The 14,912-nt window shown below is 36.2% G+C and overlaps 4 protein-coding genes across 5 annotated transcripts in view; 2 read left to right on the forward strand and 2 right to left on the reverse strand.

Moving 5' to 3' along the window:
- Positions 1–62: 62 nt before the first annotated feature.
- Rabex-5 (Rabaptin-5-associated exchange factor for Rab5) lies at positions 63–3,102 on the forward strand. Its single transcript, XM_089858633.1, has 2 exons — positions 63–410; positions 909–3,102. Exons 1-2 carry the CDS (start codon positions 404–406, stop codon positions 2,954–2,956), a joined length of 2,055 nt encoding a protein of 684 aa, XP_089714759.1. The 5' UTR covers positions 63–403; the 3' UTR covers positions 2,957–3,102.
- Positions 3,103–5,239: 2,137 nt separating this feature from the next.
- Positions 5,240–8,102, reverse strand: LOC149710012 (dehydrogenase/reductase SDR family member 4-like). The gene is made up of 9 exons (XM_089858644.1): positions 7,877–8,102; positions 7,172–7,362; positions 6,612–6,789; positions 6,334–6,411; positions 6,153–6,247; positions 6,030–6,081; positions 5,770–5,904; positions 5,643–5,698; positions 5,240–5,563 (listed from the first exon to the last, which is right to left on the reverse strand). The coding sequence occupies exons 2-9, from the start codon at positions 7,333–7,335 to the stop codon at positions 5,449–5,451; spliced, it is 873 nt and encodes a 290-aa protein (XP_089714770.1). The 5' UTR covers positions 7,336–7,362; positions 7,877–8,102; the 3' UTR covers positions 5,240–5,448.
- A 154-nt stretch (positions 8,103–8,256) lies between these two features.
- LOC149710013 (SOSS complex subunit B2) lies at positions 8,257–10,298 on the forward strand. Its single transcript, XM_089858645.1, has 6 exons — positions 8,257–8,728; positions 9,145–9,283; positions 9,361–9,432; positions 9,508–9,586; positions 9,661–9,772; positions 9,898–10,298. Exons 1-6 carry the CDS (start codon positions 8,653–8,655, stop codon positions 10,062–10,064), a joined length of 645 nt encoding a protein of 214 aa, XP_089714771.1. The 5' UTR covers positions 8,257–8,652; the 3' UTR covers positions 10,065–10,298.
- Positions 10,299–10,989: 691 nt separating this feature from the next.
- The window catches only part of ninaC (STKc_myosinIII_N_like and MYSc_Myo21 domain-containing protein ninaC), a 47,396-nt gene continuing 43,473 nt past the window's right edge, over positions 10,990–14,912 (reverse strand). For both annotated transcript variants that reach the window (XM_089858668.1, XM_089858667.1), the window contains 2 exons: positions 13,942–14,158; positions 10,990–13,223 (listed from right to left, as the gene is read on the reverse strand). In XM_089858668.1, the coding sequence (XP_089714794.1) occupies positions 12,656–13,223; positions 13,942–14,158 (785 nt within the window). In that variant the 3' untranslated portion in view covers positions 10,990–12,655. The remainder of the gene's footprint in view (positions 13,224–13,941; positions 14,159–14,912) is intronic.

Below are 14,912 nucleotides of genomic sequence, written 5' to 3' on the forward strand. Positions count from 1 at the left end.
ATTTGACCCTGAAAATTAAACACGAGGAGGGTATATCAAGCGACAACAATCTCGAAGAGATCACTTTGAAAACGTGGCCCACTTACTCCTGTCAGGCATTTTCTATCCTATTGTTTCTAGCTTAATCTCTTTAAGTCATACGTTAATTACGCAATTGTTAATTAATCTATAACAGAACCACCAAAAATATCGATCATATCAACGATCGTATAGATAAAATATCGCGATAAAAGTGAATTAGGGCTTAATTTTCGTGACTTTATACTTTTAATCTAGATTAATCTAGAACCATCAGCTGATTAACCACAGCATTAAATTGCTGCATTATACGATTGGAAACGTCAGAAACTGATTCATTTTATTTATTGCTATTCGTTTGAGTTCATTTCCGCGTTTTGGAGGCATGATTCGTAAGTTTTTCTATTTTACTATTCAAAATTTTATATTTAAATTAAAGCTTGAAAACTTAAAGTTTCCTAGTAGTAAAGTATGGTTAGGTAATGACTGTAATTCGTGAAACAGCTGGTTGCCTTTTCTAAGTTATAGCAGAAAACTGAGAAAAGACAATAGAAAATATTAAAAGCTGGAAATAAGTAAAATTAGGCCTACAAGTTATGAACTTTGAAATTTCCCGCTTTTGACCATTATCATTTACCTACCAAGCCAATTCGCACTTGTGATTGGTTTAAACGTAATCACATGACGATGCAACTTCGATTTCCAAATTCCCATCCCATCCCATAAGTAATATCGCGATAAAATTTCATCGTCACGATTTGCACGTGAAAATCTCGTGAGAAATTTAGGCTTGGTCGAGTCACTCGAGTGTTCGGAAGTGCTTTCTGAGGATTTTAAAGCATTCCAGAATGTTTTATCAATTATTAATTCTAAATCTTTCTGATTGTTAGGTTCCTTATTTATAGCAATTCCTAGTAGTAGTTCGATTTCGAATAAAAGACCAAGGCCTACTGCGAGTAGCAAGAAATCTAACAACAAAATGTCAAACACTGCGAAGAAATTAGAGAAAAAGGGAAGTTCCTTACATCGGATGTTAGAACAGGATCTACAATGCTTAAATAAATGTGGATTCTACGGAAACGTCCAATGGCAAGGATACTGTTCATTATGTTACAAGCAAAAGAAAGCTCAAGAACAAGAAACCAAACCTTCGGGGATGCATCCAAGAAGGTTTTCCCGAAGTCAGACAGATACATCTACATCTGGCAGCGCGAAAAGCAGTTTAGAATTTACGAAATTCGAGGAAAAGAAACGCCAACAAGCGGATAAACGCACTAATACCATCAAAAGTATAATGAAACGTACAAATTCCGCTAGAGAATCATCTTTCTCATCTCCGTTCAAAGAAACCCGTCAACCAAAACCTTTTGAGAATTTAAAAGAAGGCAGTGAACATTACGAATTCCTTAAATCCCTCCCAGATTTAGTTAAGGGCGATCTGAACAAGCATATATCTAATATAGCGGATAAAGTTAGAAAATACTTTGAAAAACCGGTCTCAATGGATGAAACATCGGAACTAGTCCTTGAATTTTACCAAAGAATGAGCGAGAGATTCGAAACGCATCAATTATACAAGGATACTTCGCACGAACGAAGAGAAAAATTGATTGATTTCACGGAATATTATCTAATGATGAAACTGTACAAGCTAGTTTTTGGCCAGATATCATCGGAACACGAAGAAAATGATTTAGCGATCCAAAATAGGATTCGAAAATTAAATTGGGTTAACTCCCAACATTTGGAACTTGAAATTAACGAATTGAAGCCTGAAATACGGGATTTAATGGATAAAGCCATCACTGACATCATTGAAATGGATTCCAAAAGAACGCCTCAAGAAAAACTAGCGTGCATCGTTAAATGCAGTAAAAACATCTTCACGGTACTTCAAGTATCTCAAGGTGGACCAGCAAGCGCTGATGAATTCCTCCCGACTTTAGTTTACGTCGTTTTGAAAGCGAATCCTCCTTTATTGCAATCCAACATAAAATACATCACTTCCTTTAGCAACCCAGCTAGATTAATGAGCGGAGAAGCTGGATACTACTTCACTAACTTATGCTGCGCCGTTTCCTTCATTGAAAAACTCACAGCAGAGTCTTTAAGTTTACCCCAAGAAGAATTTGACAGCTATATGTCCGGAGAGGCACTTCCCCCAGGGGTTTTAGAAGAAAACGCCTCATTATCGGAAGGTCTACGTAGAATGTACCGTAACCTCGCGTCACTATCCGATCTTCAAACGAGACAAGAGAAAATAATGGCGGAAGCAATTCATCTTCAAGATCAAATGGATAATTTTCGGGATAGTATTAAGAAAGAAATTGACGCAGTTTTTTTCCGATCTCCGTTGCTTTTCAAACCATATAATGTTCCTCGTGACGTCGATGTTAATCTAATTCCAATGGCATTAAGACCAAGAATCTTGGCTGAAAGGATGCAGAATGATACTGCGGATATTACCCTCGAACACGCTGAAGAAATACTCGTTTCTTTAGACGATTTGGCTAAAATTACGGAAGATACGACGATACTACTATCCCAACCAACTTCTGAAGATACAATAGGCGACTCTTCCATTGAAGACATTGATAAGACTGAAGCATCAAAAGCAATTCCTTTACCGAAAACAGCTAGTCAAATTTATGAAGAACAGGAGAAACTGTCCAGTCATTCCCCTTTATCTCGTACAAATAACGGGACATCGTTTATTCTTTCCGAAACTAACACTGAACATTTGGTGGTGATGGAAAATTCTGATATAGAAGCGACCGCATCATCGATAGACTCTTATAATAACCCAGAATCTCTATCTTTAGCCGAAATACCAGCTTACGAACCCGCCCCCGATCCTCTATCACCAGCAACTACTGGTTTTCAAGAAGCCCTAAATTTACCCCCACCTTTAATACCCCAAGTCGTAGATCCAGAATGATATCGTTAATAGTGATGAAAATATTGTAATTTTTAAAATAAAAATAAACTCCTTGTGAAATATTTCCATTTAAATTATGTAGATTAAAAATCGCAGTTGTATTAATGAATGTGAAGATTAAAGAATATAAATATGTCTCAAATTGATATGATTATGATATGTGGATGGATTAAAATTGGAATTAAAAATTAATTAGTATGATTTCGAAAATTAAGATTTACTTTGTAAATTAAATAATTGCACTTGAAGTGAAAGCCTGCCCTTCAAATATGAGTTCCAGAGGTCCTATAAACAAGGATGATGGGGTAAGGACGCGTTATCTGAGGGAAATCGGCGTGCTAACTGTGGAACGACTCCAAGTCCCGCGAGACGCTAGAAATGAGGGAGGAATACTCGGAAAAATGACGGGCGGTCTATGTCTGACAAATCAGGAAGACCGCCCGCCAATTTTCCGTGTATTACTCCCCCATTTTCAAGCGTCCCACCTCCTATAATGGCGAGAAAAACGTCCTAAATGGGCGGGAAGAACGTCCTATAATGGCGGAAAAAACGTCCTATAAGGGCGGGAGAAACGTCCTGTAAAGGCGGGGAAAACGTCCTATAAGGGCGGGTTAAACGTCCTATAAGGGCGGGGAAAACGTCCTATAAGGGCGGGGAAAACGTCCTATAAGGGCGGAGAAAACGTCCTATAAGGGCGGGGAAAACGTCCTATAAGGGCGGGGAAAACGTCCTATAAGGGCGGGGAAAACGTCCTATAAGGGCGGGGAAAACGTCCTATAAGGGCGGGGAAAACGTCCTATAAGGGCGGGGAAAACGTCCTATAAGGACGGGCGAAACGTCCTATAAGGACGGGCGAAACGTCCTATAAGGACGGGCGAAACGTCCTATAAGGGCGGGCGAAACGTCCTATAAGGGCGGGGAAAACGTCCTATAAGGGCGAGGAAAACGTCCTATAAGGGCGAGGAAAACGTCCTATAAGGGCGGGGAAAACGTCCTATAAGGGCGGGCGAAACGTCCTATAAGGGCGGGGAAAACGTCCTATAAGGGCGAGGAAAACGTCCTATAAGGGCGAGGAAAACGTCCTATAAGGGCGAGGAAAACGTCCTATAAGGGCGAGGAAAACGTCCTATAAGGGCGGGGAAAACGTCCTATAAGGGCGAGGAAAACGTCCTATAAGGGCGGGGAAAACGTCCTATAAGGGCGAGGAAAACGTCCTATAAGGGCGAGGAAAACGTCCTATAAGGGCGAGGAAAACGTCCTATAAGGGCGAGGAAAACGTCCTATAAGGGCGGGGAAAACGTCCTATAAGGGCGGGGAAAACGTCCTATAAGGGCGGGGAAAACGTCCTATAAGGACGGGCGAAACGTCCTATAAGGACGGGCGAAACGTCCTATAAGGGCGGGCGAAACGTCCTATAAGGGCGGGGAAAACGTCCTATAAGGGCGAGGAAAACGTCCTATAAGGGCGAGGAAAACGTCCTATAAGGGCGAGGAAAACGTCCTATAAGGGCGGGGAAAACGTCCTATAAGGGCGGGGAAAACGTCCTATAAGGGCGGGCGAAACGTCCTATAAGGGCGGGGAAAACGTCCTATAAGGGCGAGGAAAACGTCCTATAAGGGCGAGGAAAACGTCCTATAAGGGCGAGGAAAACGTCCTATAAGGGCGAGGAAAACGTCCTATAAGGGCGGGGAAAACGTCCTATAAGGGCGAGGAAAACGTCCTATAAGGGCGGGGAAAACGTCCTATAAGGGCGAGGAAAACGTCCTATAAGGGCGAGGAAAACGTCCTATAAGGGCGAGGAAAACGTCCTATAAGGGCGAGGAAAACGTCCTATAAGGGCGGGGAAAACGTCCTATAAGGGCGAGGAAAACGTCCTATAAGGGCGAGGAAAACGTCCTATAAGGGCGAGGAAAACGTCCTATAAGGGCGAGGAAAACGTCCTATAAGGGCGGGGAAAACGTCCTATAAGGGCGGGGAAAACGTCCTATAAGGGCGGGGAAAACGTCCTATAAGGACGGGAAAAACGTCCTATAAGGGCGGGGAAAACGTCCTATAAGGGCGGGGAAAACGTCCTATAAGGGCGGGGAAAACGTCCTATAAAGGCGGGGAAAACGTCCTATAAGGGCGAGAAAAACGTATTATAAAATCGTATAATTCTGGAAAAATAAAATACTATTAAAATGAGTCACATAAAACCCTAGTTTTAGTTAGCAGTAAAACTTTATGGCAAAAAATGGCTTTAAGAACGAAATTAGGCTGAAAATTCAAATAAATTTGAACAAATTATCAAAAAATATTGAATTTAATATAATAATAATTATAATTATAATATTGCATTAAAGTATTATATAACTTCCATAATTAACGATTAATGTCATGGTTTGATCATTGATTAAATTTTTTAGCAGTATGTCACCTTTATACTGAACCTTACACCATCCAAAGGCTAATTAGTAATTAATTACATTGACCACTTTCAATTTAGCCTTTAATTACAACCTCGAATGTATTCCACCAGTAATACAGTAAGTTTCCCCGCTAATGTAGGAAGCTTCATCGGAACAAAGGAAGGAAACTAATCCACTGATCTCATTTGGCTGACCAGCCCTAAAATTAATTTTGAACTTAAAATTAAAATAATCCCCCACAATTTAAAATTAATTAAGTTTAAAACAAACAAACAAACCGTTTTATAAGAAGCGATTCCAAAAATGGTTCAACTACATCCTTGTTCTCTAATAACTAATAAGAAACAAATTATAATTTAGTAATTAAAAGTTAAAACCATAAAAATTAAATTAAAGGTTAATTACCGTTGCGCTAAATTTTGTATCAATAATTCCGGGACAAACAGCGTTAACTCTTATGTTTAACGGAGCGCATTCTACCGCCATGGCTTTTGATAAACCTAAGAGAGCAGTTTTACTGATGGAGTAAACACCCAGCATCTGTTATAATTAAATTAAAATACAATTAGTTGTTAATTAAAATTTAACAATTAACTAAACAAAATTATTAATAGAATTATTAGTGGTTAATTTAAATTAAATTAAATTTAATAATAATTACTTACAGGCATGGGGGTATAAGCCGCGATGGATGATATGTAAACAATAGAACCACCACTGCCAATTAATAAACATTAATTAGCATTAATTACCTTTAATTCATTAAAATTTAACTTTAATATTCGTACTTTCTTTTTTCCATTTCTTCAACAACTAATTGCGATAGTTGAAAAGCATTTTTAACATTAATTGAGAAGATTTTATCCCAAACTGGCTCTTTAGTCTATATTAAATTAATTTAATACAAATTGCAATTAATTAACAACTAAATTAAAAATTAATTGTTAATGCCAATCAATTAATGCTCACTTCAAGCAGAGGTCCAAAATATGGATTAACAGCTGCATTAGAAACTAATATATCAATTCCACCAGCGTTTTTAACAGCCTAATAATTAATTAATTTCAAACATTTATTTCAATGCAATACATCGTTTTTTAGACCTAGGAGTATTGATGCAATTTACACCAGGAGGCCGGGCTACTTCGCGGACTAAGTGAAGTAAAAAGTAGCCTCAACTCCTGGTGTAAATGGTATCAGTCCTCCTAGTCTGAAAATTATGTATATTTTTAACAGATTTTTCTTACAAATTCAACTAAATGTTTTCTATCTTTCTCTTCACCAACGTGACAGACAGTTCCCAACACATCTAAACCTTCGTTTTTTAAAGTTTCTAAAGCACTGTCGACTTTAGTTTTGCGTCTGCTACTAATTATAACTTTAGCACCATCTTGGCCTAATTTTCTAGCAATGGCTAAGCCAATTCTAAATCAAAAAATTAACCGAAATTTATCACCCAAATAGCTTAAACCGAGCTTAAACTGTTTATTAAGCCACAGCCCACTCGATCACGCACGTTGCACGCGCGTGCAACCAAAGAGAATATATAGGGAGGAGTGGAAAGAGGGGAAAATCTTGTTGCTCTTTTCCTACCGCGCATCTTCAAAGCGCAGTACCGAGGCATTTCCGTTTGAGACATTTAACGGTATCGTAGGTGGCGCGACTGAGCCGGAAACTCCCTCGTACCACTAGTATAATTTAGGGGCAACAATGTAATTTAGCCTTGTGGAGCGGGAGAGCTTCAACTCCTCCCCTATATTCTCTTTGGTGCAACTTGCGTGATCGAGTGGGCTGTGATTAAACTCACCCTTCAGTTGATGCTGTAACCAATGCAACTTTACCACTCAATCGGCTTGAATTTTGTCTCATATTAGAAGAGCTTACTGATCTAACATTACTTCTTTTTAAGACTGAAAGGGGACTAATTTTGCTCATATTTTGAATGGATCGGTTTACTAATGAAGCTGCCATTTGTATATTGTTAAAATTTTTAGTAACCTATTAAAAGGAAAACTAACTCTTAAATGTAATTATTTTAAAGTCCTTATTATTATTGGGGTGCCAAACTAGTCTAGATTGGAAATTTTTGATTCAAATTGTGTCTGCTATGCTGGCCAAAATTCAAATTAAAGCTCATTTTATAGAGAAAACATAACTCTTTGAATACAAAAGATAACCTAAATAACAAATTCCTTACTATCACTAATTTTTTTAATTCTTACTACAATGCAAGGTTAAAAACCTAAATAAATATGCAATAAATTATATAAAAGTCGTGTTGTGAGTTGTGACGGCATTATAAGTTATCAATGCCTATATGTTCTATTCTATAATATTTCATAAACAAATTTTATAAGGCCTATAATTTATTCATTTTATTTGGACTCAATGGACCTATCTTTGAGTCTCTGACACCCCAGATTCAATTTAATGCATAAAATATTAACAATAACGATTCAATTAAACGTTGATAATAATTATAAATGATTAGAAATTAGTACTTAGTACTTACAGAATCCCGGTATGACCTTTGAACCTTTGAAGCTAGTCTGCTAATACTGATTAAAATGAAACAGTCTTTGTCATGCTAGGTTTCGCGATTAGGCTTAACTTTTCACACTTTTCAACTTTCAGTCGTTAGACTCGTTTTTAATGCATTTAAAATCTACTACACAGATTACATCTATCGACAATAAAGACGTTTCCTCCCCCTAACAAATTGCGCAATCAGCCAGGGAACGAGGCTCTGAATCCTAACATGCAAATAATAATAAGGGCAACGTCACGAGCGCCCGATATCAGCGCCGCCACAGTAGGGGGAAAAGTTCTATCCGACCCCTTTTAAATCCCACTCTCATTGCCAGCCATCCCCAAGTTCCCCAGTTAGGCCCCCACGAACAAAGACGTACTACACTCAAAGGCGAATCGTCGAAAACCGCGGTCCCAAAGGAAAACGAAAATTCGTTTAAATCCTTACGATTAATGATTTAAGATAGCTAATTATTAATTAATAACGAAGCCTAAACGTCTACGATATCAAATTGGACCTTATTTTCAACCCATAGAGTCTCTATTTTCGATTTTTCGGACCAAGCCCTAACGCGAATAATAAAGGGAACCCTGACGGCTTCGGCCATTTGGAACGATACGATTGGGTAAAAAAAGTGACGTAACGAAAGCGATAACGTCAGCGCGCGCGATTCGAAATTGTTTTTAAATTGCGAGCGGTTTCGCTTTCCCGCTATTCATGACAGTGCGGCCCGTCAAAAGCAAAAATAAAGTTGGAAAATGGAGATGACAAATATTCGCGATCTGAAACACGGAATGAAAAATCTTAATTTGATTTTCATCGTTTTAGAAGTTGGTAAGAGAAAATGTTTTTCTAGATTTTGGTCTATTTTTCTCTATGACTTTTGCCTATCGCGAAATTCCGTGTCATTGTCGTGGCATTTTTGGTCTATTTTTGTTTATCTATTTAAACGATATCATAGAATGAGTCAGCTACAAGCGGTACACAGTACTTTTAGCCTTGAGTACCAACGGTACTTTTATCATGCATAGAGTTAGCAATCCAGGTTATATTTCTTTAGAGTTTAATACTGTTAAAAGCAGGAAATTGCTGCTTGCCTATTTAATGGGTACCAGCTGTATTTTTCGCGTAGTATAAATATAAATCTAATTTGTAGGAAATTTTCCAAGTACATTATGACCTTGCTATGATGTTAACAGCGTATTTTCCGCTATTTTAAGTATTTTGGTCTATTTTTAATTATAATTAAGGACGCCCCAACACAACCAAAGATGGCCATGACGTCAGAACGTGTAAAATAGCTGACAGATCAGCGTCTATAAATTTATCTGTATGGGACGAACCTGGAGTTTATTTACAACCTGGGGATATATGTAGAATCACCAAAGGGTACGCCATCTTTTGTTGACCCGTGTTAATTAAGTCTAATTTGGTCTAAAATTGACCTAAAATTATTTTTGGTAAAGTTATTCCTCATTATGGAAAAGTTGCCTTACTTTATATACGGGGAAAGGTGGAGAAATTCAAAAAATCGGAGAGTGAGTTAGAGATAATTAAATCTAACTCTAATTAAGTTTAATTTTAATTAACATTTAAATTAAATTAAATATTAGATTTTGTATGGTTTTTACCGAACTACCTAATATGAGCGAACCTAATCCTGAAATGATGCAGCAATTGCAAGCTAAATTTGTAAAGAAATTATCAATTTTTTTTAATAATTTCTTTAATTAAGCTAAATTAAAAATCAAATTAATTTTAATTAGCAATCGGAAGCTAGAGGTTCACCTACTTTAAATCAACCTCTATCGGCTGTAAACCAAACGCAACCACAAATTCAAAATATAATACCAAATATGCCTGGTTCAAATCCTGGTGGTAAATATATGAATTTATTAATATTTCCCATGAATATTGTACTCGTAACGGTTCAATATTCATGGGAAATTTTAATAAATCCTTTCCTATGCCCTGAGAAATTCATCTCATAATTATTTCAATAGGTAATGGTCAGTCTTCATTTGGGCCACGAGGGGTCAATAGGCCAATTCCATACGCTAACGCGCCCAATTTACCAATAAGACCACCTCCAATGGCCACTCATAGTAATGGAATGGTTAATAATAACAATCACAATAATAATCATAAGCCAAGAATCAACAGAAGATAGTTAACATTTTAGTTAAAAAAAATGTTTTAAGAAAAAATAAGTTAGGACGATGTTTAAATAAAAAAAGAAAACCAAAACCTCATGACTTGTTTGATGTCAAGACCAAAAAAACGTTCCAGGAACTCTTGATGGACGCTCAATTATGTTCACTATAAATAATGTCAAAACAATATGAATTTTGAAAATAATAAAAAAAGAAAAAGAAATCTTGATTAAAATGAGTTTAAAATTAAATGTTTCAATATTGAATTAGTTTTTAAGCCTATAAGTTTATAATCAATTCATTATAAGTCTCCATGTAGTATATTTAATCCTCCCGTCAACAGCAGTCTAGCTTTCTTTGACGTCACTAAAGAGTGGGTAGGACAGTTTCTAAGCAGCGAGGTTTTCCTCTTTGGTCGACCAATCAACCCTAAATAATTTAAAACATAGTCTTCCTTTCTCCCCTAAAACCAGTAGACTTTTAAGGCATATATTTTGTGTTCTTGCTGCTCTCCCTCTCTCTAGCTTCTTTGGTCGACCAATCAGCGCTATACTTTAAAATTACGTCATCTACTAAAACAGAAGTTTGAGGCATTGGGGTTTTTAGAATATCTTTTGTTCGTGGTGCTTTCTCTTCTGGTCTCTCGATCCTCTTTGGTCGACCAATCAGCGCTCTACTTCAATTTTACGTTAGCGATTTCCTTCATTCTACTAAAATTAGACGTTCAGGGCATTGGGAGTTTTAGAATATCTTTTGTTCGTGGTGCTTTCTCTATAACTTCTTTGGTCGACCAATCAGCGCTATACTTTATGACGTTATCTTTCGGGGTTTAAAAAAAGCCATTTGTTGTCCTTGGTGGAAACGTATTTGTTATTACTTACCGGATTATAGTCATAAACTTATGCCTTTAGACCCAAGACAATATCACATTGCATACAATAATTGATTAATATAATTTGTTTATATCTTACTTTCTACATTATGTACATCTTATTAAATTATCTCCGATCATATAAAATCATGGGTAAATATACATTTTTCTAAATTGGGATCGTTTTCGCAACTCGTTAATAATAATAATAAGTATTATTTTTAATATTATGTCTATTAAAAATTTCGTTAATTCGTTATACATCAGGAATACATAACAGCTAATAGGAGTTATTGTGTACACTAAAATATCCCATGTTAATTTCTAGCCGGGTTTTGTGGGTATACCGGGCTTGAGAATTTACTATACGTCACGCCTAGTAATAATTCTAATGGCGTATTTGTTTGTAGCAACGCGAGTTCCTATAGGCGCGCTGCGTGATAGATTATTCGTCATACATAGTGATTAGTATAGCTCCTCCCACAAAATCGGCCTAGATACGTTGGGTGAAAATGGCTACACAATTATTCCTATTATAGCTGTATGTATTCCTGGTTATATATATAGATATATATTAGTAATTGCTAATTTAAAAAATATAATAAAATTGCACTAGTTTAAGATTTGTCTGGTTTTGGGTTTTTTTTTTTGTTTGTTTGGTTTTGTTAATAGGTTAGTTATCACAAATGAACACGGGGAACATGAAGTCCATTATTTGAAGTTAATTTCTCGTAGATTATTTTTTAATTTTGGAATTGACCCTGAGAATTATGGGGATATGAATTCTTTCCAACATTGTCGTCACCCACGGAATTCTCATGGTCTATTGAAAACTAACAAGAATTCGCTCGAAACCAGAAGTCCATAATTCACTTAAATTAACCATTGATTGAAATTAAAAAACCCGAAAAATTCTCGACCCTTTATCCATGAATTTCACGTTTTGTTAAAATCAGTGACAAATTCTCGCGAAATTCCCGTGAATTGTCAAAGTCTTTTGTAAACCGACAAATTTAAGCGAAATTCCCATGAAATGTCAGTCTTGTTAAAACCAACAAATTCAAGCGAAATTCATGTGGATTGTCAGTCTTTTTAAGACTTACAAATTTAAGTGAAATTTCCAACAATTGTTAGTTTTATTAATAAAGCCGAAAAGTTCAAGCGAAATTTCCAAAAATTTTCAGTTTCGTTTTGTTAATAAAACCGAAACATTAAAGGATAAATTCCATCAATACATAGTTTTCACTTCAGACTAGGATGATTGATACCATTTACACCAGGAAGTCAGGCTATTAGGTGGACAAAGTGCAGCACCACGTAGCTTGACCTCCTGATACCAGTAAATTGTATCAATACTCCTAGTCTGAAAACTATGTATTGTCAGTTTCGTTAATAAAACCGACAAATTCAAGCAAAATCCTCACGAATTAAATTATTTTAAAACCCACTTATATCAAGCGAAATTCATATAAATCGACTGAAAAAAAAATTCCACGAAAATTCATAGTAGACCTGGAATTAAAATTTAACTTCAAATATGGTCTTTAATAAACGTAACTAAAATCATTTCAATCGCAGAACGTCATCAGAAATTCTGAGCCTAACGAAGTTCAAAAAAAAATTACAAAATAAAAACTCAAAATTTCTAAAAAAATACATTCGGACAAAAACGATATGTAAAGACTTTAGAATCGGTTCCAGCGAGGTCAAAAGGTCAACAACAATTAAACAAAACCCTTACAACTCGATACTTCTCCCCATAATGCTGATATTTACCAATGGGTCATTTTTATCGGTCGTGAACGGTTTCAAACCTTTACACCTTCTCAAAGTCTCTGTGGGGGCGTGGTCAGTTTTCCTCAACAACTTCCTGAAATCGTAAGGGCCGGCGTTATCATCATCGTTGTTGATGTTATTATTGGATGACGTCACGTTGGTCGAAATAGAGGTCGGTTTCTTGCGATAATCTTTGTTGGACATGACATTTTGAAGGGTGATCAGTTGTTGTCTGGGAGCTCCTTTTGACTGCGGAGTGTTGTTGAATTGTTGATGTTGATGTTGATATTGACTTCGGTTGTTGTTGTTACTTCGTTGTTGGTAAGCGGATGTTGAAGAGGATTGGGACTGGTTGTGTTTGTGATAGTTGTGTTGGGGTTGGGGTTGTTGATGAGGGTGTAATAGGTTGTGGTTGTTGTTTGACTGATGATTAATGTTGCTGTTAATGACCGCAATGGGAGGACGGAGCATTTTACGAAATTGAAAAGGTCCTTGGTCTGGGTCCATGTTGGCGTTTGAATCGTCAGAACTGAATTATAAGGAAGTAAAGTAATTTTCGTTAAATGGCAGAAATTAATTTGTGACTAAAATTTTTTTAGTAAAATTCAGGGAAAAACAGCAGGGAAATTTTATAATTTTTAGTAGAATTCAAGGAAAAGTTCAGGAAATTTATTATTTTTGTTAAAATTCAAGGAAAATTCCGGAATATTTAATATTTTTGTTAAGATTCAAAGAAAAGTCCGGGAAATCTATTAGTTTTTGTTAAAATTCAGGGAAAAGTCGGGGAAAATTTATAATTTTTTTAGTAAGATTCGTGGAAAATTCAAAGAAATTTATAATTTTTTAGTAAGATTCGTGGAAAATTCAAAGAAATTTATAATTTTTTTTAGTAAGATTCGTGGAAAATTCAAAGAATTATAATTTTTAGTAAAATTCGAAGAAATTTATCATTTTTTAGTAAAATTCAAAGAAATTTATAATTTTTTAGTAAAATTCAAAGAAATTTATAATTTTTTAGTAAAATTCAAAGAAATTTATAATTTTTTAGTAAAATTCAAAGAAATTTATAATTTTTTAGTAAAATTCAAAGAAATTTATAATTTTTTAGTAAAATTCAAAGAAATTTATAATTTTTAGTAAAATTCAAGGAAAACTCAAGGAAATTTCAGGCGGTCGCAACGCGTGGCGATTCGGTATATTTTCTAGATAAAGTTCATGAAACATTTTGGTAATTTAAAAATCCTTACCTTCGACTATCAGCACCAGGTGACCTTCTCCACCATCCTTCTATTTCGGCCATAGTGGGTCTCTTCCCGAAAGATGCATTCGACTTTTGACTTTTAGGACTTCCGGATTCGGCTGGTGACGTAACGCCGCTACTGGCTCCACTGGAATTCCCGTAACGATTATCATGCAGTTTCTGAGTCGGTTGACTACCGAATAAGTAGCTCCTCGGAACCGTATCTATAATCGAATTAAAAACAAGTTAGGCCCGAATTAGAATTGAACAACAAGGATTAGGCCAAAGGTTACGACTTTATATTATATTCATGGATGAAGGATGCGCGTGAAAAACATTCGACGCTCTACAGGATGTGCAACTCCCTATACTAAAAAGTAGACAAGTCGATACTAGCGCCGCCTGGCTACCAGCGCTGGAAACCCTCGCGGGAAAAATAAAAAATACTGGGTATAAGAAAAAAACACGCGCTACCGTCAATTTTTTTCCTTAGCGTCGTCTGCTAGAAGCAAAACAGTGGTTTTTTTCTTATGTCCAGTATTTTTTATTTTTCCCGCGAGGGTTTCCAGCGCTGGTAGCCAGGCGGCGCTAGTATCGACTTGTCTACTTTTTAGTATAGGGAGTTGCACATCCTCTTGAGCGTCGAATGTTTTTCACGCGCATCCTTCATCCATGTTATATTAATGAAGTAAACAAAAACAGAACACGTAGCGTCTGGGACTCTGGGGAGGGAATCGGATTAGGCTTAACCATAAATATCAGACTAGAGTTTGACCCAAATTAGTCTTAATGAAAAATGGTCATTCCAAAGTCAATAACCCAAAGGTTAGGCTTAAATTAGGCTTGAAGGAAAAATGATCAGACTAGGGTCACTAAGCTAAAGGTTGGGCCCAAATTAGTTTAAAATGTTTAACGAAATATGATCAAACTGTAGTCATTAAACTGAAAGTTAGGCTCAAATTAGATTTAAATATCTAA

The sequence above is a fragment of the Phalangium opilio genome, unplaced genomic scaffold (assembly GCF_054372755.1).
Source record: "Phalangium opilio isolate 3A_F unplaced genomic scaffold, DU_Popi_V2 ptg000011l_1, whole genome shotgun sequence".
NCBI classification, from domain to species: Eukaryota; Metazoa; Arthropoda; class Arachnida; order Opiliones; family Phalangiidae; genus Phalangium; species Phalangium opilio.

What these genes read in the sequence shown, in the direction of transcription:
- LOC149710013 (XM_089858645.1), top strand. Translation starts at nt 8,653, where the DNA reads ATGGAGATGACAAATATTCGCGATCTGAAACACGGAATGAAAAATCTT. An exon ending in TTTCATCGTTTTAGAAGTTG is followed by an intron (nt 8,729 to 9,144) that starts GTAAGAGAAAAT and finishes ATTATAATTAAG; the next exon opens with GACGCCCCAACACAACCAAA. An exon ending in GAAATTCAAAAAATCGGAGA is followed by an intron (nt 9,433 to 9,507) that starts GTGAGTTAGAGA and finishes ATTAAATATTAG; the next exon opens with ATTTTGTATGGTTTTTACCG.
- LOC149710012 (XM_089858644.1), bottom strand. Translation starts at nt 7,335, where the DNA reads ATGGCAGCTTCATTAGTAAACCGATCCATTCAAAATATGAGCAAAATT. An exon ending in GTTACAGCATCAACTGAAGG is followed by an intron (nt 6,790 to 7,171) that starts GTGAGTTTAATC and finishes TTTTTGATTTAG; the next exon opens with AATTGGCTTAGCCATTGCTA. An exon ending in CGGCTTATACCCCCATGCCT is followed by an intron (nt 5,905 to 6,029) that starts GTAAGTAATTAT and finishes TAATTATAACAG; the next exon opens with ATGCTGGGTGTTTACTCCAT.